Source organism: Octodon degus, unplaced genomic scaffold (genome assembly GCF_000260255.1).
Source record: "Octodon degus isolate 3935 unplaced genomic scaffold, OctDeg1.0 scaffold00049, whole genome shotgun sequence".
NCBI lineage: Eukaryota > Metazoa > Chordata > Mammalia > Rodentia > Octodontidae > Octodon > Octodon degus.
Window position 1 is genome coordinate 1730747 of NW_004524625.1, and position 22943 is coordinate 1753689.

Genomic DNA, 22943 nt, shown 5'->3' on the forward strand with positions numbered 1-22943 from the left:
TTTTTGAGGGAGGTTCTTTGTAAGGCGGCACCTGCTGGCCCCAGGATCCGCACAGGTGTGGGCTGACCCTACCAGCCCAGGCATGAAGGATCTTCTGGGATGTGCTCCAGCATTACTGAGAAACTAGAGCCGCTGCATGTGGGAGAAGCAGGCCCAGCCTGCAGGTGCTGGACACGGATGAGCTCAGCTGCTTCTGAAGCCATGGCAGGAGACAGGAAGACTTAGACCCTTCGTCACAAAGGAGAGACCTTGGAGCTCCTTCTGTCTGTTGGGCTGGGGGCAGGGCCTTTGTGAAGGCGGGTGTGCAAGGATCGCCTCTGGGCCCTTCCTCCAGTCCCGAGGCAGATTCGCCTTCAGCTTCAGTCCCTTCGTGCTCCAGGGGCGTCCTCTGTCCTGACCACGTGTCCTTGCGTCCTCGTGAAATTTGAAAAAAAAGAAGATATTTTGATTTTTTATTTACTTATTTGTTTTGAAGTGGGTTTCCAAACTCTATAAGCTGTGTGGCCACTAGCGTGGCAGGGAGGATCCGGGGTGGTCTGTTGTGCTGGGTAGTTAGTGCCCTGTCTGCTGCGTGGCCCCAAGAGCCCTTGTCCTGCAGCAGTATGGATCCTTCCCTGTTGGGGCAGGGCCTGAAAGGCATCTGGGGGAGCCAGTTCTGGGCCAGGCTGGGCCGTAGCCTCTGCTGCTGTCTATGTAAATGAGACTGGAAAAGGCTTCCCTTGCCTCATTCTTCCTACCCTTAGGTGCAAAGCTCTGGGGACTCAGGGAAGTGGGTGCAGGAACTGCCCTGGGATTTGTTCTGCTGTCTTATTACCTGCTGGGGCCGTGTCTGGGGCTGGGTGATGGGATTGTAAACTGTGGAGTACAGCTAGCCTCCATCTGGGACCTCCTGGGGGGTGGCAGGTCTCGACTGACCTTTGCTGCTGTTAGGGCTGAGGGAAGAGTCATCCTGGGTTGTGCTTGAGAGAAGCTTCTGGGGTAGGCTGAGCTGACTTCTGCTCAGAAAGGAGGCCAGGCCAGCAGAGTGTGCTGTAACCGCTGCAGTTGGGGTGGGAGGGTAGTTCAGTGGCTGCAGTGCCTTGTGTCCTGTCCTTCCCCAGCACTGCCTTCAGGGAGGAGAGGGAGGGAAGACTGGGGTGGGTGTGGGGTGCAAGGAATGAACCTGTATTTGGGTGTCAGACTAGGTTTCAAATCCCAACCCCACTGTTTGTCATGTCTGTGACAGTTATATAATCTTTCTGAACCTCAATGTCCTCATCTTTATTTATTTATGTTTGTCTTTATCTTTTTGACACAGGGTCTCACTATACAGTTAAGGCTGGCCTTGAGCTCACTTTGTAGCCCAGGCTGATCTTGAACTCACAATGACCTTCCTGCCTCAGCCTCCCAAGTGCTGGGATTACCGGTGCGTGCCCTCATGCCTGTTTGGTCTCTTATCTTTAAAATGGGACAATAATATCTTCTCTCCCACCCTATAGTGTTTTTTTTAAAAATATTTATTTATTTGTATTTATTACATTTATTTATTGTGTGTGTGTGTGGCCAGCTCAGCCCACGAGGGGGCGGGGCTGGCTGGCATGTGGTGCTGGAGGATCGAACCGCGGTCCCTGTGCTTTGCCAAGCTTGTTCCAAGTAGGTGCTTTAGACCACTGAGCCATCTCTCCAGCCCCACTATAGTGTTAGGATAAGGCTTAAATCAGATCCTGTAGAACTTAACACAGCACCTGACACAGTAGGTGCTTGATAAATGCTGACCCTGCCCTTGCCTGTACTTTGACCTGTTGTTTGCCCCTCACTCCGCATTGGCTGTGGGCTCCCTGGGGCAGAGGCTGAGTTTTGCTCAGCTGTCATGACCTTCCCCAGCCTAGGCACATGCAAGTACCTTTGAGATACCTCAGATTGGTAGGCAAGAACTGCACTGGCCCAAAGAAAACACTGTCTCATTTTAGCTGAACAATTGACTGCTACATACCTACTATATGCTCTGCCAGGGGCCTACTGTGTGTTCTCTGCCCTGCAGAGTTCTAGAGCCCGCTGTGGCCCTTGTGGTGTTCCTCGAGACAAACAACTGTATAATTCTTTTCAGAGCCCCAGGCAGCCCCTGTAATCAAATCATCGTCTGTGAGGTCTGACATCTGCTTCTCCCCACTGGAATGCAAGGGCTGCAGGGACTGTGTGGCCGGGTTCCGGGGCCTGGCACCACAGGCACGCACACGTATTTGCTAACCGAATGGCTGTCTTCTCTTCCTCCTCTGAAGTCAGGCCTGGTTCCCTTCCTGGTCCACTTTCTAGCAGGGCACGTAAGGCCCGTGCCTCTCCCGGCTTCAGTTTCCTTATGTGTCAAAGGGGGAAAGAGCTGAGCCAGATAAACCGAGTGTTTAGCTGGGCTTGGAACAAGGTATACGTGCTGTGTGAGGCCGGCAGCTGTTTTTCACATTATCTCCCGCGGTCCTTCCTCTCTGACCTTCTGAACGCTGTCTGCCTCTGACTGGGAGGAACCCGGAGAACATTCCATCCCTAGCAGACCCTGCCTCCCAGCCTCACAATGGGTTTGGAGCTCTGTGTGCAAACTGTTTATGTTTCTCTAGCAGAGTTTATTACCCAGGCTGGCCTTCTGCAATTAATTACTAGCCAAGCAAATGGCTTGTCCTTGGGAGGCTGGGCTTGGCATAAACATTTACATACGGCCAGGGGCCAGCCCAGGGGCTGGGCTCTTCATCCAGCCTTTGGAACCCAGAGTAGAGGAATAGGGTGGTGCAGAAAGACCTTCCTTCCGCTTGGACTCCACTGAGCCTTGGAGGTGTGCGCCAGTGCGATCCCTTTCAGTCCTGTGGCTGCCCAAGTGCACTCCCCAGTTGCAGCTGAGCAATGGCAACTGAGCAGAGTTAAACTGTTTGTCCGAGGCCACACAGCTTGCAGGGGTGGCAGGACTTGAAACCAGATAGCAGCTGTGTAGACTAAAACAAGGGACTAGAAATTGGGAAATCTGCAAGAGATTTTTCATGAAGTGTATTTGTCATGTGGGGAGGGGTTCAGAGGAGATGGTGGCGACAGAATGCCAGAAGCACCTGCAAGACAGTCCCCTCAGCAGGAAGAAGGTGGTGGCTTGTTGGATCTCACGGTCATAACTACTCCATCTCACACAAAGAAGTGCTTGAATGGAAGCAACTTCAACACGAGGGCTCTATAACGTCAGCTCCCTGACCTACCCCAGGTCAGTTCTACACAGGTCAATCGATGGCTCTTCATCCGAAATACTTGGGACCAGAAATGTTTCAGAATTTGGAATATTATTCGTTTATGTATAAAGAAGTATCTTGGGCATGAGACTAAACATGACATTCATTTATGTTTTTTCATATATGCCCTATACTCATGGTCTGAGGGTAAATCTATGCAGGACTCTTAGCATTGCCAGGTAGATAATCTTCCACTTGTATCATTGCTCAGAAAGTTTTGAACTTTGGAGCATTTTGGATTTTGGATTTTCAAAGTAAGGGTGCTCAGCCTGTTCAGGGAAGATTGTTCACACAGCAGGCAGGGGTGGGACTCCTGACAGTGCCTTTTCTGGTACATTTGTGATTGAGGTACCTCACTATCAGCATGGGAACCCCTCGGTAACTGAGCCACTCCCATGGCCCTCCTCCCTGCAGGGCTCTGAGTTGTGAGTTCAGATAACTTCTAACCCTGCCCTTCCGGCTTAACAGTCTTGCTGGGCAGGTCTCTGGAGCCATCTGCTGGAGGCCATCTCCTCCTTGCAGAGAGGAGAGGAGCTGAATTCTGCTGCCTGTACCTACCTTTGACAGATGTGCTTGGCCCCTGGCCCTGGATCCTGGAACCCCTAGGCTGGGTGGGACTATACCCCCACCCTGGGTCTCTGGCTTCAGGCTGGAGTGGAGTTTGGGGTTCAGTATAAACCCTCTACATGACATTATCAGCACCTTGCTAAGGGCAGAGTGCTTGGAAACTGAGGCCCAAGAGGGGCGGTGTCTGAGATGAGAGTGTTGGTGGGATGCCACATAGGGAGGACAGTGTCCTTTGGGAAGCTGCAGGCTTTGACCCACGTTGCCACCTGTACCACAAGTGAACCTCAGTGCTGTTTTCTGGGGATGAGAGCAAAACAGCAGTCTTGCCTCGGGGTGAAGAGGAACAGACAGCACCTGACTGCCTACGGTAGCCTCAAACTGGGAACAAGGGGGCTACATGTCCATTGCGGCTGTGTGGATAAACAACTATGGTCTGTTCATGCTGTAGAATGTTAGAAGTCCTGACTCATGTTATAAAGTCAATGAACCACGAAAAGATTACGCTAAATGAGAGAAGCCAGGTACAAAAGGTCATGTATTATAGGGGATAATTTATGTGAAATTTCTATTTATTTGTTTGTTTATTTATTTATTTAGCTTAAGACCAGAATATATATTGGGGAAAAGAGAGCTTCCATCTGAGAGAGGGACAGAAGGAGGACCTGAGAGGGTTGCCCCATATTAAAGAATATAAAATGATAAAAAAAAAAAAAAAGGAGGGTGGCAGGGAGATGGCTCAGTGGAATACGTGCTTCCCTGGCAAGTGCAAGGGGTTGAGTTCAATCCCTCATTCCGCCCAAAAAAAAAAAAAGGTAAACCCCCCCAACAACACAAAATTTCACTGAACAAAGTAATAGGAGGGCTGGTGAGATGGCTCAGTGGTCTAAAGCACCTACTTAGCACAAGCTAAGCTAAGCACAGGGACCGCTGGTGGGCTGAGCTGGCTACACACACACACACACACACACACACACACACACACACACTAAATAAATAAACAAATAAATTAAAACAAAAAAATAAAGTAATAAGAATTTGACAACGGGTATAATGTTATCTTCAAATTAGTTGTTTATATTACCAGATAGAAACCTGCAATATTGGTTAAAAAAAGTAGTAAGAAATTAAAAAGAAGAAAAAAAATAAAAGAAATTCTAAGCACTGACAGCTTCTTTCAATAGACCAGCAGAAAGCAGCAGTGCAATTATGCAAGCTATCCGCATTTCTATGTAAAGCTACCCCTTTCTCTTCTTTTGTCCTCTTCCTCATCCCAGGTTTTCCTTCCCTTTGAACAGATTCTTTCCCTTTCACAGTATCTGTTGTACCTTTCAGAGTTCATTTACTCTTTCAGGTTCTCATACTACGTGTAGTTTCTGGAATACAACCCACAAGCAGAAAGCAGACGCTGGTGATTGCCAGGCACTGGGAGAAAGCACAGGGAGAAACTGCTTCACGGCGAAGGGAGTGATGGAATGTGTTAGCACTTGATCGAAGGGGTTTTGCAGGACTTTATCAGGGCACCAAGTGCCAAGACATTCTTTTTTTTTTTTCCTAGCTATTTATTTATGTATTTATTTATTTATTTTAGTATTTAGTACAGGGCCTCCAGGGTCTCACTACACACATTGGACTTGTATGATCCTCCTGTTTTCAGCCTCCCAAGCTCTGGGATTACAGGCATGTGCCACCATGCCCAGTCTCAATCGATGTCTCAGCACACCCTGTGGGTGGGGCTGGCATGGCATGCCAGGGATTGAACCCCAGTCCCTGTGTCTGTCTAAGCAGGCACTTTAATCCACTGAGCTATCATGCTGGCCCAAGAAATTCTTTACTTTAAATGGCTAATTATATGCTATGTGAATTTCGCCTCAATACTTTATTTTTAAAAATTGATAATGCAAATGTCAGCATTTGTCAGGAGGTGATGTGGTTGAAGTGGAGGTGGGAGGGAGAGGCTGTTGGGGAAAGGGTGATGTGGCATGAGAGGCTGGGCAGGGCAACGAGGCAGGATGGGGTGGTCAGGCAGAGTGGTTCAGAGCAAGGTTCTTGAATTAGTCCATTTTCTGTTACTGTAACACAATGCCCAAGGCTGGATACCATATAAAGAAAAGAGGTTTATTGAACCCATAGCTCTGGAGGCTCAGGAACATGACATTGGCAAGTACTGGGCTCTGATTAAGGCCCCATGGTGTATAGCAGCATGGCAGGAGCATGTCTGAGAGGTCATGTGGTGAGATAGGCAGACAGAGGGTGATTCCAGAGCTAGGCTTGTTGTTCTGTAGCAACCCACTCGACTGAAACTCACAGTATCATGGGAGCTGTCTTAATCCCCTGTGATGGCAGTGCCTGCGGTGACCTAACTACCTCCCACTACACCCATCTCTCCTTCTCCCGCTCCTCCTTTCTCCCTCACTTCCCTCCCCTTCCCTTTCCCCTCTGCCTCCCTCCTTTTTCGGTGCTGCTGGTGGTGGGGATCCAACTCAGGGCCTTGCACAGGCTGAGCAGGTGCTCTGCCCCTGAGCTACGTCCCCAGACAGCCACGCCTCTCGAAGACCCCGTCCCCTCTCCCCACAGCCACACTGGGGCCTGCTTCCCACACGGAGCCTGTGGAGGACACACTCAGATCGCAGCCAAGCCATAGACATTCCAGAATGAGCTGGCCAGGGCTCGGAGCTGTATAGCCTTTGGCGGGTTATTTATGCCCTTCCTTTTAGTTTAGTATCTAAAACAGGAATGACATTTTCACTGTGGAAGTTTCAATCTTTTATTACGGGAACCTTAAAGCATTCATCAGTAGTAAATGAGTTACTATTTGTAAAGTGCTTGGCACGAGTAAGATGTGCACCTTAGCTGATGCTACTAGCATTCATTCACGTTTTTATTTATTTGTTCATTTGCTGAGCACCCACGCGGTTTCAGGCCCTGGGTAGGATTCTGGGGGCACAGCTGCACCATGACTCAGTGCCTGCTCTCCGGAGCTCCCTCACATCCTGCTAGAGGAGTCAGCCCTGCGCAGCCTCCTCCTCACCACACCTGCAGCTTCAGCTGTTAACAAAAAGTGTTCGTCACCTCCTGCCGCTCCAGAGCCCTCTGAGCAGGCACTGCTTCCCTTTGGGACCCAACAGGGCTTCTTCATGGTACTTGAAAGTGTAGCAGGCTTGGTGCCCTAGACAGGCAGGGACATAAGGCCAACCCCCGGGCCGTGGTCTCCCTACCTGCTATGGAAAAGCTTGGGCTGGCTGAGCTCCAGGTTCTTCCCAGCATTTTCTGACTACCAGACTTCAGGCTGCATATGGCTGGGGTTTTCCTGCACATGTGGGCACTGGTAGGGTCAGGCCAGAGGGCCATGGGGCTTGAGGTCAGAAGGTGAGGTCAGAAGGGCTCACAGAGGTTCCCGGAGGCCCGAAAAGTGTTGGGACCTGCCGTGGCTGGGGCACCCCAGCCTGCTTGGGGAGGGGTTTCAGGCTTTACTGGACCTTAGCAGGGCCTGGAGTTGCTGGCTTGTGCTGAGGTGAGCTGGAAGCCTCCTGCCTGTTGTGGTTTAATTTATGGTAATTGGACTGTCTTTTGAGGGTGGCATTGTAGGTGGCCAGGGTAGGAATTGGGGTGAGGATGGGGGAGTGGTTCCTGCCTGATCATTAGCCCTTTAAGCCTGGGCTTCTGCCTCCTTTGGGCATGGCCGTCCATCGGTGGCCTGTCCTGTCCTCTCCCCACCCCTCCACAGTCATCCAGGCTCACGATGTGACCTCAGCTCTCCTGGAGCAAAACAAATAAACAAACAAAAACTGCCTCCATCTGCTGCCCCTCCTCTCTCTGTCACTCCTCCATATTTCTGTGTTTTCACCTCCCCAGTGCCACCCTCTTCTGGCCAGCTCTAGCTGTCCCCCAGCTCTGACAGCCAACACACATGCACTGTCACCTGACCACCAGCTCCCTCCTGTGCAAGCCTAGCAAAGCCTTCCTGGGGTCTGTACCTAATCCTCCCTACCTAGCACCCCCAGGCTCTAATGCCTGCATTTCTCTCCCTCTGACCCCTCATTCCACCCACCCCCTTGTACTGTACCTGCTGGCCTTTCTCTCCAAGCTCCCCAACATGTCCCAGAAATGTTCCTCAGTTGGGGGACTCAGAAGCCCACTTCTCAGAAGGAGCTTGACCTCTCTCGCTCCTAAAAACAGCTACATCTTGAGAGAATACACAGCAGTTGAAACCTTCCAGAATTCCTCTTTTGTAGTGCCAGGAGGGGACTGACCCAGTGGGCATGGCCATAGCAGAGAGTCTGAGGAGGCAGGTGGCATCAGCATCAGGTGGGCAGAGCCTTTGGGGTTCTCAATGCCCCAAAGATGGACACCTCTTCTCCCCACCCCTCACCCAACTTCACACTCCACGGGCTTCAGGCCTTGATAACGTGGTCAGGGAGGGCCTCTTTAGAGAGGGTGTTCATTTATTTACTCAGCTCTTTATTAAACCATGGGTTTTTACTAATTCCTCCCTGATACCAGGCCCTGTCCTGAGCTCAGAGGTCATAGAGTGGGGCCAGACCTTGTTCCTACCTGAGGCTGCGCACAGGACAGTCAGGTAAGGGCCTTTCATTCATTCACTCACGTAGCAGGCACTCACTGAGAGCCTCTCCTGTCCCTGGGCCGTAGCATTGAACGGAGAGGGCAAGAGCCTGCCCCTCACGGAGTTAGCCTTCTGGCTGCAAGTTTTCCAGGACACAGGAGTGAGGGGAGACAGCCAGCATTCTGAGGTACATTGAAAAGAACTAACATTTGTTTTTCAGTAGCTTTATAAACAGCAGCAGCAACAGGAAACGCTTCCCATTCAGACAGAGGAGACCATGGCCATCACAGCAATGGTCTGTAATCTCATCCTTTAGAAAGACCATTTAAGGGCCGGGGAGATAGCTCAGCAGCTTAAGCACCTTCCTGGCAGGTGCAAGGTCCTGTGCTCAATCCCTGGTTAAAAAAAAAAAAAAAAAAGAGAGAGAGAGAGAAAGAAAGAACACCTAAAACAGTTTTTGCTGCTTGTCTTTTTTTGCTGTGTGTGAGTTTGCATGCAGGTACCTGTGTATCCAAACAATTCTGATTAAGCTCTATAAGATTCTGAATGCTGCAATTTCCTTCCATAGGCCATTCACTTAAAGCCTCTGTATTTGTCACTGGCCTCCCAGGGTCCCTCCCTGGATGCGCCACAGTTTGTTCGACCATGCTGTGCTCTTGCTTGGCTTATATTCTTTTGAGGTTTCTTGCCCTTGTACCATGGTGCTGAGGTGCTCTGCTAAGCTACTGGATGGCTTCCTGAGGTGCAGCCCTGGAGGCTGCACATCCCAGATGTGGCTCCTGCCCCTTCTCCAGCTCCCCTGCACACCTTTCTGCTTCCTCTTGGTCAGTGGCTACCCCTTCTTGGTAGAGAGAGGCAGGTAAGGAGGTTTCCGGCAGGCGAATCTCAGGGTGGGCTGTTGTGTTGATCTCTTGCTATGTGACATGTCATCTAGAAGCTTACTAGCCCCACAGAACATTTGCTTCATCATTGCTCCTGGTTTCTGAGGGTCAGGGTTTGGGACGTGCTCAGCTGAGCGGTTCTGTCCCTGTGTAGGCACAGGAGCTAGAGAGGCTGGGTACTCAGTCCTGTTGTACTAGTCACTTTCTTTTTGCTGGGACAATCTACCAGCTTAAGGGAGGAGATGTTGGCCATGGTAGTCTGGCCACAAGAAAGGAAAAGCATGGTGGGAGGGTCTGGTGGGGGAACTCCACTCAGTCTATGGTGGCCAGGGAGCCAAGAGAGAGAAGAGAGGGGCCAGGCAGGAAGATGCACCTTCTGGTCCCACCCCTAGTGACCTACCTATTCTGACCACAGCCCCCCTCCTGACAACACCTTCTGCTATGGATGTGTTAGTGGATTAATCCACTGGTGAGTACAGCACCCTCAAGATGCAATTACTTTCTAAAAGCCCCATCTTTAAACACACGAGATGCACTGGTTTCTCTTCAGATCATATAAATCTTTTGCCTTTTAAACACATGAAACTATGTGGGTGTGGGGGCGTGGAGCATTCTAGATCTGAACCATGACACCTTGGATGATATTGCTGGACCCCTCCCCCGATTGCTGGCTCCATTACAGGAGCCACTTTCACTCCTTTAAATGAATACAATCAAAGGCTATACTTTCAGCGATCATTTCTTTAGTATGTATAAATGAATACAATCAGCTTGAACATACAGCACTTTCTGGGGACTAACTGTTGCTCCCCGTTCTTTATGTACCCAGAACTCCTCATATAATCTTCACAGTAAGCCAAGGAGGTCGGTTCTGTTGCTGTTTTAGTTACTTTTCTCATTGTTGAGACAAAATCCCCGACACTCAAAGTTAAAGGAGAAAGGGTTTATTTGGCTTATAGTTTGTGGAGGTTTCAGTCCATAGTTGCTGGCTCCAAGGCAGTGTGGCATGGCAGATGGGCATCACAGAGGAGAAACGGTCCATGGCAGGCATGAGGCAGGAGGGCAGCGAAGCAGAGAAGTCATAAGGAAGCAGAGGCAGCAAGTGACAAGTGACCACCACAGCAGCCCTCTTTCTGTCTCTTATATTTGAATCAGGCTACCTGGCCTTAAGGCAGTGCCTCAGTTACTCTCTCATTGCTAGGACAAAATGCCTGACACCCAGAATAAAGGAAGGAAAGGTTTATTTAGTTTTTGGAGATTTCAGTCCATACTCGGCTGGCTCCGAGGCAGAGTCGCACATGGCAGAGGGCAGCAACTCATGGCTGCAGAAAACAGCAAAACAGCAAGAGCAAAAAGGGAGAAGCAGCAGCAGCAGCAGCAGTAGCAGTGGGCTACTTATATTGCATTCAGTCAGTCTATCTGTCCTGGGGCCAGTGTAGCACTCACACCCCTAATCCTAGCAGCACTCATATCAGCAATCCCCACCTTGGATCGAGAGTCAATCACAAACTCTAGAAGCCTGCTGCCCCATGACTGAATGAGGCTTTGGGAAGACAACTAGACACAAACTATAACAGGCAGCTAGCACACACACCCTTAATCCCAGCGTCACTCCATGAACCCCAGCATCACATCTTTGATCCCAGCATCAGACACCCTAGATCCAGCCACCTGCGCAAAACCTCACCTGTGACTGTGTGAGGCTTTGGGGGTACATCTAGGTACAAGCGAACAGTTGCTTTTCCCATTTTACAGAGGAGAAGACTGATGTCCTGAGAGGTTCCCTACCTAATAAACGGCAGACCTACCAGGTCCCCCTGCTTCCATGCCAGCCTCTGTGCCCTTCCATTCTCCATCCAGCAGCCAAATGAACTTGTGAAAGAAGGACTGTTGGGTGTCGGTTCTCTCTGGACACCCTGTCTGTGTCATGATGACAAATAAAATCCAGATGTCTGGCCAGGCCTCCTGGTTCCCAGAGCCTGTTTCCTGCCTCTGTGGGGCTCCCCCTGTCCAATCCCTGATATCTTCGGTGACTCCCACTTCTTCCCACCAGCCTTCCCAGGGCAGCCTCTGTTCTCTTGGGTTTCAGTGCGCCATCCCCCCACAGCCTCTTTCTGAGTTGTTATGCTTCTTCTTCAGCTCCTGGCTCAGACAAAACCCTTTGGGGATGACTTCCCTCACGCCCCAGGCTGGCCGGTCTCCATGCTACCCTGTGGGAGCAGCACACTTCACAGCACTCACTGCGTCCATCTTGGGGGCTGTGGTGCTGCTGGCCGGCTGTGGGAGGTGCCTTATGGCGTCCTCCCATGCTGGTGTCTTTCCAGCAGCCTCGTGTAGACAGGGCCATTGCACGAGTATTCCGTGTCAACATATGTCTGGCAGCAGCCAACAGTGCCTGACACACAAGAGGCACTCTGTGAATATTTGTTGAATATTAATAATAGTAATATTAGGTGATAGACCTGTGCTCTTTTAATCCTCTGAGCTGTCACCCTCATTTTATATATGACACAGGCTGGCTAAGGAGAGGCTCTTTGGTTGATGCCTTCTAGTGAGTGGAGCTTTCACTCGGCATTCTGCTTCCCTAAGTAAGAAGGTGATTGAAGAAATGCTCCTAAATTCCAGCAGCTTCGTGCAACTTGGAGGAGGATTGTGAAGGACAGCACAGATTCAAGTCAGCCCAGTGACTTGCTTCTTCCTTTGTGGAGGCCTGTTCTGTGCCTTGTGTCTCCTCTGAGAGGAGCACAGGCATGACAGCGCTGACACATGCTCCCCCGTCCCCAAGTGGGAGAATGCGGGGACCAGCGAGGTCAAGAATTTGTCCAAGGCATAGAGCCAACCCCAGAACCAGGGTGCACAGCTGTAATCCTAGCACTCAGGAGGCTGAGGCAGGAGGGTCATCGTGAGGTGAAGGGCAGCCTGTACTACATAGTGAGAACTTGTCTCAAAAAAACCAAGTCCAAAACCAAAATAAACCAATAAGCAAACAGGTCTCAGGAAGCCTTTCGGGCCCCTGTGCTGAGTGTGTGTGCATACTCATGTGGGTCTGTGTGTGTCTGTAAGGAGGAAGGCAGATAGGGCTTCCCTCTTCCTCAGGCCCCCTAGCTCTGCCTGTCCTTCTCCTCTTCCTCCTCTTCTTCCTCCTCCTCCTCCTCTTCCTCCTCCTCCTCCTCCTCCTCCTCCTTCTTTGTATTTAGTGCAGGGTCTACAGGTTCTCACTACACAGATCGGACTTGTAGTGATCCTCCTGTTTTCAGCCTCCCTAGTGCTAGGATTACAGGTGCACGCCACCACACCCAGACTCATTTGCAGTCTCAGCATGCCCCAGGGGCAGGGCTGGCACAGCAGGCCAGGATCCAACTTCCAGCCCCTGTGTCTGCCTTCTTCCTCTTCCTCTTCCTCCTCTTCCTCCTCCTCCTCTTCCTTCTCCTCCTCTTCTTCCTCTTCCTCTTTCTCTTCCTTTTCTTCTTCTCCTCCTTTTCTTCTTCTGCCTTTCCAGGGAAAAGGCCTTCATGCCTACTCTGTCATGGACCCCCTGCACAGGCGAGCTCTGCATGTTGGGAGGTCAGACTGCTCAGTCCTTAGGTCTCCTTGGGTCTCCCAGGACACTCTGGACATTCCAAAGTCTATGCCTGAACACCCCCTCTCAGGCCAGCATTGCCCCATAATTATTATCATTACTATTGTTTTAGTTTGTGCTAATTCCTATGTTGGAACCTGGCCCAGAGGTCAGGTCTGAGGCTTTGGAAATTGAGTGGTACCTGAGCAGGCTCTTCAGGAGAGGAGTCGCCAGGCAGAGCCTGTTTCTCTTTCTCTGTGACCCCTCAGCTCCTGCGGTTAGAGCTGGGCGGGCTCAATGCCTGTGGGGCTTTCCCTACCGCACCCCAGAGCTCCCAGAAATCCCAGCCCCAGGTCACTGTCCCATCCTCTGAGAGGCCCCAGTTCTTCTCTCTCCATTCCTCACAGGTGTCAGTCTGCTAGGGATTCTGTTTTGGTTGGAAGGAGGTGGCTGAGGAGTTTGCGTGTCTGGCTCTTTCCTCCTCCTTGTTCCTCCCCCTTTCCTCCCACTTTCCTCTGCCAGCCTGGCTCCTGTCCAGCGTGTCCCTGCCTTGGGCAGGCAGCAGCAGCAGTCATCTCTGCCTGGGATTCTTTTTCCACTGAGTGGAACGTGAACTTGGGAGAGGCAGCCACAGCCCACTCGAGAGTCCTGCTCTGGGTGGGACTCGGGGCTCATTCTTTTCTTCCTGGAGCCTGTTTCCCAGTGGGTCCACAGCTAAGGGCACAGAGAAGGTCTTGGATTCACTTGGTAGGAGTTTGGGGTTGCTTCATCAGGCATCTTCACCCCCGGCTTGGGGACACTGGAAAGCCTGCTCCCCCTTCAGCACTAGCTTGTAATACAGAATTTGAGTATGAATCCCCAGCAAGGTCCTGCCTTCTCTCTGCCTGTCCTCCCTGGCAGAGGTTAACAAGGTTGAAGTGGACCCACGTCCCAGCCCAGTAAATGTTGGGATGAGTGATTGGAGAAGCAGCTGGGAAATAGAGCGCAGCCTGATGGAGCTGTGAGGGCAGGTGAGGTCCTGAGGGAGCCCTTGCCAGAGGAGGTAGCGCTGAACTGGGCTTTGGAGGATGAGTAAGTGCTAAGCAGGCCAGGGGTGAGGGCGTTCTCTGTGGGCAGAACGGTCTGTACAGACTCTGAAGCAGCATGCGGTGGCCTGGTGCTCACGGGACATGTGAGGAAGTGACCAGAGGAAGGCTGGAGGGAAGGATAGAAGCGAGAGAAACTCTGATCTTGGTGGACCCCCTCCTCTGGTTGGAATAGTGCTAAGAGATGTTCCCTTTGGCTGGTCCCAGGTCTTTGTGCTGTAGGCCTGGGCTCAGAGCATGGACGCGAAGGAAGGGGGAGACCCTGGGGCTCGTGGGGACCTGGGGTGGGCAGATACTTTTCAAAGGTTTGTTCCTGCTCTTCTGGGTGAGTAGATCATGGATCAGGCCCAGTCAGGGCCAGCTGTGGTTAGACAGGCTCAGGCCAGAGTGTAAGGCAGAGCCAGACCCATTTCTGGTCTCTATAATTTCCTGGCTCTGACTCTGAGTATTGGCTTCTGTGTGCAACAGCAGTCCCTGCAGTAAGGGTGATAGATCCATCTGGCCAGGCCACTAGGAAATCGGAACAAGGTAACCTGTGTAGTTACCAAGGTTGGCTCTTTGCGCGGAGGTCTGAGCATCCTGAGGCCTGGCAGCCCCATTCCCGTGTCTCTGGGCATTGGCATCAGTGTCTCCTTCCAAAACACAGCAGCTGAAGTGCAAGCTCCTAGCCCCCCTCATACGTCCTGAATCTGAGCTCTGTGGTGGGATTTTATCAAGCTTTCCAGGTGATTCTGAGCCTGCTGGAGGGCGTGAACAGCTGACTTATGGGACTGTGCCCCCGAGCATCTCAGTGGAGCAGCCTGGTGTTAGTGCTGGAGTTGGGTGCCGAGGGAGGGGCCCGGCTTCACAGGATGGAGGGCCCTGGGCAGTCTCATGGGGTCTGTGCTCAGAAGGGGCCCTTGCTTGGCTAATGTTCTTCTGTCTGTATCTTGATTTCTGGATAAGGGCGCCCACATTTTCATTTAGCACTGGGCCCATAAGTTATACAGCTGATCCTGCATGCTAGTCCTAGCTGAATTCCCTGTTAGCTTGGGATCCTTGGGGAAGTCACTTTCCCTCTCTGTCTCATGTCCTCAGCTATTCAGGAGTGCAGTAATCCCTTTGCCTTGGTTAGACATGATGCCAGACACAGTTTTCAGCACGGGGCCTGGCACAGGGCAATGTGGGGTGAACTTCTGCTGCACACACCCATGGGGGGATGCCTCAGCCACCACCCAGATGGTGTCATTGCCTTTGTGGGGCTTGTGGCTTGCAGTGAGATACAGCTGGCTAAAGATGCAGAGTGTGTCATCCTCCAGGGTATGTGCCAGGGTAGCATGGGGACCTGAGCTAGTTGGTGTCACTGAAGGTTTCCCATGGAAGTGTCTGGGGAGCAGAGCTCCAGGATGCAGTAGATGTGATCTGGGCTGAGGGGTGGCGCTGTCTGGGTGCAAGCAGCAGTGCCAGGATGTAGTATTTCCACAGCCACTAACATGGATTCACAAGTGCCTGGGGAGGCGGATGGGAGGTGAGATGGATCATGGGTGCTAAAGGTGAGCCAGAGGCTGCCTTGGGCCCATCCTCCTGGTTTGCTTCCTTCCCTTCCAAAGGCCAAGACTGCTCTACTGTAGACAGGCACCGGTGCTTGCCCCCAGCTCCTGGAGTAGCTGAGGGGATACTGTTACGGCTTGTGTGTAGCTGTCTTCCAAAAGCCTTCGTTCATAGGTGGGGCTTTTCAGAGGCAGCTGGATCTAAATGTGTGATGCTGCGATTCAGGGGGTTATTACTAAATTAGGCCACTGTTGGTTTGGCATAGGAATGCGGATAATGGCTGTGAGTGCCACTTGCCCTAAGAGCGTGGGGCCTGGATGGAATATAAGAGACAGAAAGCGCCTGCTGCTGCTGCTTGCTTTCTCGCTGCTTTGCTGCCTTCCTGCCTTCTGCTTACCATGAACTCTTTCTCCCCTGTGACACCACCCGGCCTTGGAGCCAGCTGACTGTGGATGAAACGTCTGCAAATTGTGAGGCAAAATAAACCTTCCATCCTTGAACTGTATTTGGGAGTTGGGCATTTTGGCTCAGCAATGAGGAAAGTAACTAGGACAGGCAGTGCTCTGAGCAAGCTCTGCAGCCTCAGGGAAGCTTGAAGACCCAGTGCTCCCTTCCCACTGGGGGTGCTCGGTGAATAGGCCCTTCTGGCCTTTCTGTCAGTTTGGAAGTGGGGAGCTCCATTTTGGATTAGGAGTTCTTTATCCCAGACTTGCTCCCTGAGACCAGTGCCGACATCTTCTTCAGTCATGAGGGAAATGAAGCTGTGCCTTTGCTCTCCACACTGAGACAAAATACCCGATGCCCGAAGTTCACAGGGAGAAGGTTTATTTAGCTCGCAGTTGGTGGAGGTTTCAGTCTATAATCATCCAGCTCCAAGGCAGAGTGGTGAGGCTGAGGGACAACAGTGCATGGTGGAGGAGACAGCACAAGCAGCACGGGCAGAAGGGGGAGCAAGCCTCCTTCCCTCCCTTACAGTGTATGCAGGCTGCTAGCCCCAAGGCGGGTACAGCACCCCCACCCCCACCCCACCCCCACTAGCCAATGAAACAATGCCAAGCCCTAGATTCAGCTGCCTCCAAAAAACCCAACCTTCCTCCCTGCGTGAGGCTCTGCGGGTACATCCAGACACAATCCATAACAGGCTGATAGTCCCTCTCCTAGAGGCGATCAGAGAAGAACAAGAACTGCCCAGAAGCCAGGGGCCTAGAAGCAGTGGTGAGAGGCAGCTGCGTGTTCTCCTCCCACCTCCAGGAGATGTGACACCCAGAGGGCTGTATCAAGAGGAACAAGGTTGTGTCTTTCCTCTGCTTTCGTCTTGAGAATTATTTGGAGAGTAACTATAAACCCTCTGTCTTCCCCACTGGGACTCCATGGGTAGTGGCTGTGCATATTTATAGTCTGCCTCTCACAGAGTACTTTTTGTCTTTGGAGTCTGGGTCTTGCTATGTTGCCCAGGCCAGTCTTGAATTCATGAGGTAGCCCTCCTGCCTCAGCCTCCAGAGAAGCTGAGGTTGCAGCCACCTGCCACTGTGACTAGTTGAGCTCCCTCTTGGCATGTGGCCCAACGCTTAAGCATCTGATCTGTGATCAGGTGGCTGTCACAGGAAGCTTGTCTGTATTGACAGGTCTCTTGTGGCTCTTGTTGGACTTAGGTCCAATTTCTTCTTTCAAGACAGTCCGGACTGGGAGAGTGAGCTTTGGGCTTTGGGTCAGGTGAGGCATAGAAGAGGTGGTACAACAAATGTGAAACAGCAGGAGTGCTTTATCACTTGAGGATCTCAGAGAGAAGGCAGTAGGCCTCCAAAAGCCAGCATGGTGGACAAGCCATGTGAGACACGCATGCTTAGCCAGCAGGGAGGGAACAAGAGCACGCATGTCAGGGGCCTCGGGGACTCAGACTGTACTGGGGTCCAGGGTGTTGCCTGAGTAGGTTTCCTGAGGTTGGATTTAGAGCAAGCAGGTACAGTTCCGTGGAGCACCCCGAGGCTGATGGGGCCAACATGTGTAATCTGCACAAGTGTGGGGATCTGGGGCTGAGACAACTGGATTGTGTCTGGCTGTCCCACAGGAACCCGATGTGGTTGTGCAAGGCAGGTCCCTGATCCATCACACTGGGAGGAGGAGGCCCAGAACAGAAGACTGTCCAGGGTGACTGAGCCCTGCTTCTGCGTTAAGGAAGTCTGATTTATATTCAAAATGGATGCTGAAGTGACATAAAATGGTAAGCCTTCACCACAGGGGTGGACACAGCGCGAACCGGAGACTCAACACCCTGGGCTCAGGCAGCCCTTGGTGGTCATAGCAGCTTCCGTTTATCACAGGCTTCGCAGCACACGGATACTGCAGAGAGCTACTGTACAAAGGTGTGCTGTGCTTCCCGGCCTAGGGATGTGGATCAGGGAGCTCTGGTCCCTGCCGAGCACTGCCTAGCTAGAGGGCGGCAGACCCCAGAGCCTTCACCACCACCCTGCGTGGAGTTTTGTATGCCATACAGTGGAACTAGGGGCCAGTGCTACCCTTCTCTGGGCCTTGGTGGGGGACCGTGACAATCTATGAGGCCCCCCTCAGCTCCATTTGGGGTTTGCATTTCTAAAAGGAATTATATTCTAGGAGTTTGGATGGATGCTACACGTGCCCCATCTAGTCTGCTGTTGCCTTTGCTACGTAGGAAAAGACCAGCTTACTTGTGCCATATGTTAGGAATTTCTAACTGCTGGGACAAAATATGATACCTGCAGTTTAAAGGATCAGAGGCTTATTATTATTATTATTTTTATTTTAAAATATTTTGGGAGGGTGGCCAAATAGCTCAGTGGATTAAAGCACCTGCAAGCAAGTGCACGGGCAGGGGGTTTGATCCCCAGGCCTGCCGTGCCAGCCCCACCCCCTGGAACGCGCTGACATGGCAACTGAGACTGGGCATGGTGGTGTGCACCTATAATCCCAGCTCTTGGGAGGCTGTAAACAGGTGGACCAGTATGAGTCCGATCTAGTAGTTAGACCCTGAATACCCTGTAGACCCTTCCCTAAAATACCAAAGGAAAAAAAAATTGGATCCAGGGTCTTGCAGTGTAGCCCAAGGTGGCCTCAAATTCACTGTATAGCCAGGCTGGCCTTGAGTTTGCTGTGATCCTCCTGCATCAGCCTCCTGAGTGCTGGGATTATGGCCGTGTGCCACCATACCTGGCTCTAGGAGGTCTGTTTTGGTGCACCTTTCCCAGCATTCAGCCCATGCTTGGTAGGCTCCAAGGGAGGAAGGGCCTGGTGGAGGGGCCTGGTGGAGGGGCCTGGCGGAGCACAGCCGCTCGTGTCATGGCGGTCTGGTAGCAGAGGGCAGTGAGGTGAGCCGGGGAGTCTCCTCACAGATCACTCCCCCAGTGGCCTGCACTTGGGCCAGGGTTTAGCTGCCATCAGGAGACTTTCTGTGGACATTTTAGATCTAAGCTGAAACAGGCCCTCTCAGCCTGGCCTTTCAGATGTCCAGTCATCTAGGGTTGACCTCAGCCCCTGGAGGCCGGGACCTGTGGCTTCCTCACCTGGAGTGCATGTGGCCCTAGAGCAGGCGGGGCTGGAGCGCTGTGGGAGATCCCAAAGTAGGAAGGAGTTTGGTGGCTCCAGAGATCTGGTCAGGATCAGTGTGGCTGCAGGATGTGTGGGGCAGGGAGGCCTGAAGAGTGCATGAGGGCAGGCAAGGAGGGCTTGTGGTGGGGGTTAAGAGTTCTTACGCAGGTGGGGGTTGTAGTGCAAGAGGTAGGGTGGGGGTGAGTTCTGGTGCAGAGGAAAGGCTTGATCAGGTCTGAGTCTAGAATAACTGATAGGGGGCATTAGCATTCGGGTGCCCTCAGTCTTCTGTCGATCATTATAATCACTGGGTTCTGTTGCCTCTTAGCTGGGAGAACTTGGGCCATTTGCAAGTCCTTGGGACCCACGTTCCTTACCTGTAATGCAGAAGGATAAGGAACTTTCTTTCCAGGGATTTTATCAGGATCAAAGTGAGATAATGGGAGCTTTGTTTAATCTCAGTTAATCCTGCAGACACTCAAGCCAAGCCCAGCTGCATGCGAGGCCTTTTCCTCACATCGCACCCAGGACATGGCAGGACTCGGTAAGGGACTCTGGCAGGGTACACATGGCAGCCATCTCCTTGAAGCCACGAAGCTTTGCTTTTTCCAGGTCCCTGCTCTAAGGCAGCAGGCCTGGGCCTCCTCCTAAAGCTGCCTTAAAGCCCTGACTGAGGGCTGCCAGCTTTCAGAGCCCACAAAAGTTTCCTCGGAAGCCAGGGTGCTGTGGAGGGGATTGTTCGGGACTTGAGGAAGTCCTGTCCCTACTCCAAGCCTCAGTTTCCTCCCCTGCAAAAATGGGAATGAATTACCCACCTGTTTCAGTTACTTTTCTCTTGTTGCTGGGACAAAATACCTGACACCAAAAAGAAGGGAAGGGAAGGTTTATTTAGTGCACAGTCAATGGAGGTTTCAGTCCCTACTGCTGGCTCTATATATGGCAGAGGGCAGCAGCTCACGACAGCGGAGGACAGCACAGAGCAAAGGGAGCAGCAGCAGCTGCAGCTAGCGGGCCTCTCTCCCCTCCTTATGCTGTAATGCAGATTACCCAGCCCAAGGGGAGTGCAGCACTCACACCGTAATCCCTGCGTTGGACCATGAATTAATCACAAACTCTAAAAGCAGCCCTGTGACTGCATGAGGCTTTGGGGGGACACCTAGACACAAACCCTAACACCACCTAATCTTGGTTGCTCCTATGACAAAGTACCATAATAGCGCAGATCTGTTCTTTTATAGTTCTGGAAGTCAGGAGTCCCGGGATGGGCCAGCAGGGCCGTCTTCCGTCCGCAGCCCCCAAGGAGAATCCTTTCCCAGCTCTAGGGCTCCCTGCATTCTCTTGCTCTTTGTACCTCCTCCACCTTCAAACCCAGCAGCATAAAATCTTCCAGTCTCTCAGAGCATTTTATCTGTCATTACATTGTCCTTTCTCTCTGGGTCCCTCCTTCCTTTTCATGAGGACCCTGGCAGCTGCTTCGGCACACCTGGAGAATGCAGGACAGTGTCGCTGTCACAGGGTCTTTGATGTAGTCACTTCTGCAAAATCCCATCCACCATATGAGGTACCATGGTCGCAGTGTTACTCTGCTTCCACACATACCGTGCTGTGTGTGATAAGGAGACAAGATGGCCTTAGGACAGGTCCTTGTGCACCCTCCCCTCCTTTTTTTTGGTACTGGGAATTGAACTGAGGACCTCATGCATGCCAGGCAGGAGCTGGGCCGCTGGCTGCTGAGCTATATCCCCCGCCCTTCCCTCCTCTCTCTAGGCCTCGGCCTCCTCATGTGTAACCCCCCCCCCTTCCTGTGCCAGGAACTGAGCTCAGCTCACCTTCTTCAGAGGTGTGGCATGCATAGGCAGTCTGTGCTCTTAGCTGCCCAGGGCTTGGAGGAAGCACAGGACTGAGCTCTGCACCAGGACAGCCTTCTCCTCCCTCCCCGGGGCAGCCTCCTGCAGCTCCTAGCCACGAGCATTTTCCCAGCATTCCTGGGATGGCTGATGGGAAAGCCTGAGCTCACCGCTCCCTGGGGAACACCAGGGGAGGAGAAAGGAGATGGGAGAGGCCAGCTGACACTTTCAGAGAAGGGGAGAGCACATTTCCAGCAGGGGAAAGAGGGTGAGGTTCCAGGGGCTCAGAGGAGCGAGGGACTCTGTGGCCTCCGGGTGGTGGCTGTGTGCTGCTCTCCCCTCTTGCTGCCTGCCCCCCTTTTCTTTGTCATTTTGAGACAGGGTCTTGCTATGCAGTTCCAGCTGGCCTTCAGTTCACTTTGTAGCCCAGGATGGCCCTGAATTTGTTGGGATCCTCCTGCATCAGCTTCCCAAGTGCTGGGATAACTGGCATGCGCCACCACACCTGGCACAATGAAGTGTATTTTTCTTGGGAATCAACTCAGGACCTGCCAGGCAAGCGCTGTACCTCTGAGCTGTATCCTCAGCCCTCGCTGGCCCCTTCTGCTAGGTCTGGAGCCAGCAGAACATAGGAGCTTGTTTCCATGGTGAGGATGAGAGGAGGGTGCAAAGCTTGGAAGTGGGGATTGGCTGCCAGGCAGTACAGGAATCACCCATCCTTCTGCACACAGAGGGCCATCTCAGCCAGGCCCCATCTCAGCCGGGCCCACTGTGCTCCCTGCTGTTCTGAAACGTGGCTTGGTGGCACAGGCCTGTAATCCCAGCACTTTGGGAGGTTAAGGGGGGAGCATTACAGCTGCAAGCCCAGCTTGGACAATTTAGCAACTTGGAAAGAGCCTGTCTCAAAATAAAAGATTAAAAATAAATAAATAAATAAATAAATAAATAAATAAATGATTGGTGATGTAACTCAGTGCAAAGGCCCTGGAGTTCAATCTCCAATCTCCAGGAATGGATAGATAGACAAATAGACAGACAGACACAGAGACGGAGAGAGGGAGGGAGGGAGAGGGAGAGGCTCCAAGCTAAGAACAGAGCCCCCTCACTTTCACTTTCAGGGATGTGACCTGTGACTGCTCAGCCCTGCTGCCCAGAACCTCCACAGTCAGGACACCAACAGTGCCTGTCAGTCAGGAGTAGGGTGCAAATCTGAGTGTAGGCAGTGGGAGTGTTAAAGGAGGTGCTGTCTCAGCCCTAGGGAAGTGTGTTCCGGAAGCTCACCTGCGCGCAGCTTCCCCCGGAAGCCCACGTCCAGGTGCGCTGAGAGCGCCACCGAACAGTGGCATGGAGGGAACAGCTTCTCTGCCCCTGGCTGTGCCAAATGAATCGTGATTCCTGGCATCTTCCCCCAGCTGGACTTCAGGGCCCATGAGGCCGGGGCCCTGCCCAACCACGGCGCTTCTGGGAGTGTCACTCTGTGGAAGTTAGGAAGAGGCCGGAGAAGTGAGGAGAAGGTGGAAGGCTTGAGGGGCCTGGGTACGTTTATTGCCAACTCCAGGATGTGGTTTGGGGAGCAGGTCGGGAGCTGCCCCAGATGTTCCTCCCTCCGAGGGCCTCTGGCCTTGGTGGTTACCTGCTGAGAGCTCAGGGATCAGCATGGGCAGGAGGATTGGCAGGCACTGCGGGTGGCGGGCTGGCGCTGCCTCCTGTGGGTTGGGTAACTGCAGTTTGTCTGTCCCAGAGCTCTCTGGGAGCCAGCTTCCTCCTGTGTAAAATGGGACTCATGCCTATTCCCCTCCAGTTACCTCCAAAATGAGCATAAGTGTGTAAAGTGGGCAGGACCCAGCCAACCAATGAATAGCAAATCTTTTTTTTTTTTTTTTTCCTCCTATTTTTTATGTATTTGGTATAGGGTCTCTCTATGCAGCTTGGACTCATAGTGACCCTTCTGTTTTCGGCTTCCCTAGCACTGGAATTACAGGTGTGAGCCATCACGCTTGGACTTGGTCAAGGGCTCAGCACGCCCCAGGGGCAGGGTGGGCACAGCATACAGGATAGGGGTGGGGGATCAAACCCTGGTCCCCGAGCTTGCAAATCTTAATTATTACTAGGA

At 52.3% G+C, this 22943-nt stretch overlaps 1 protein-coding gene across 3 annotated transcripts in view; it reads left to right on the plus strand.

Moving 5' to 3' along the window:
- Arrb1 (arrestin beta 1) overlaps positions 1 to 22943 on the plus strand; it is an 80187-nt gene that overhangs the window by 16139 nt on the left and 41105 nt on the right. Inside the window, exon 1 of one of the 3 annotated variants that reach the window (XM_023716618.1) lies at positions 20523 to 20544. The exons of the other annotated variants lie outside the window; for them this stretch is intronic. Within the exon in view, the coding sequence (XP_023572386.1) occupies positions 20540 to 20544 (5 nt within the window). The 5' untranslated portion in view covers positions 20523 to 20539. Of the gene's footprint in view, positions 1 to 20522; positions 20545 to 22943 lie in introns of those variants that run through there. 3 annotated transcript variants of the gene reach the window in all.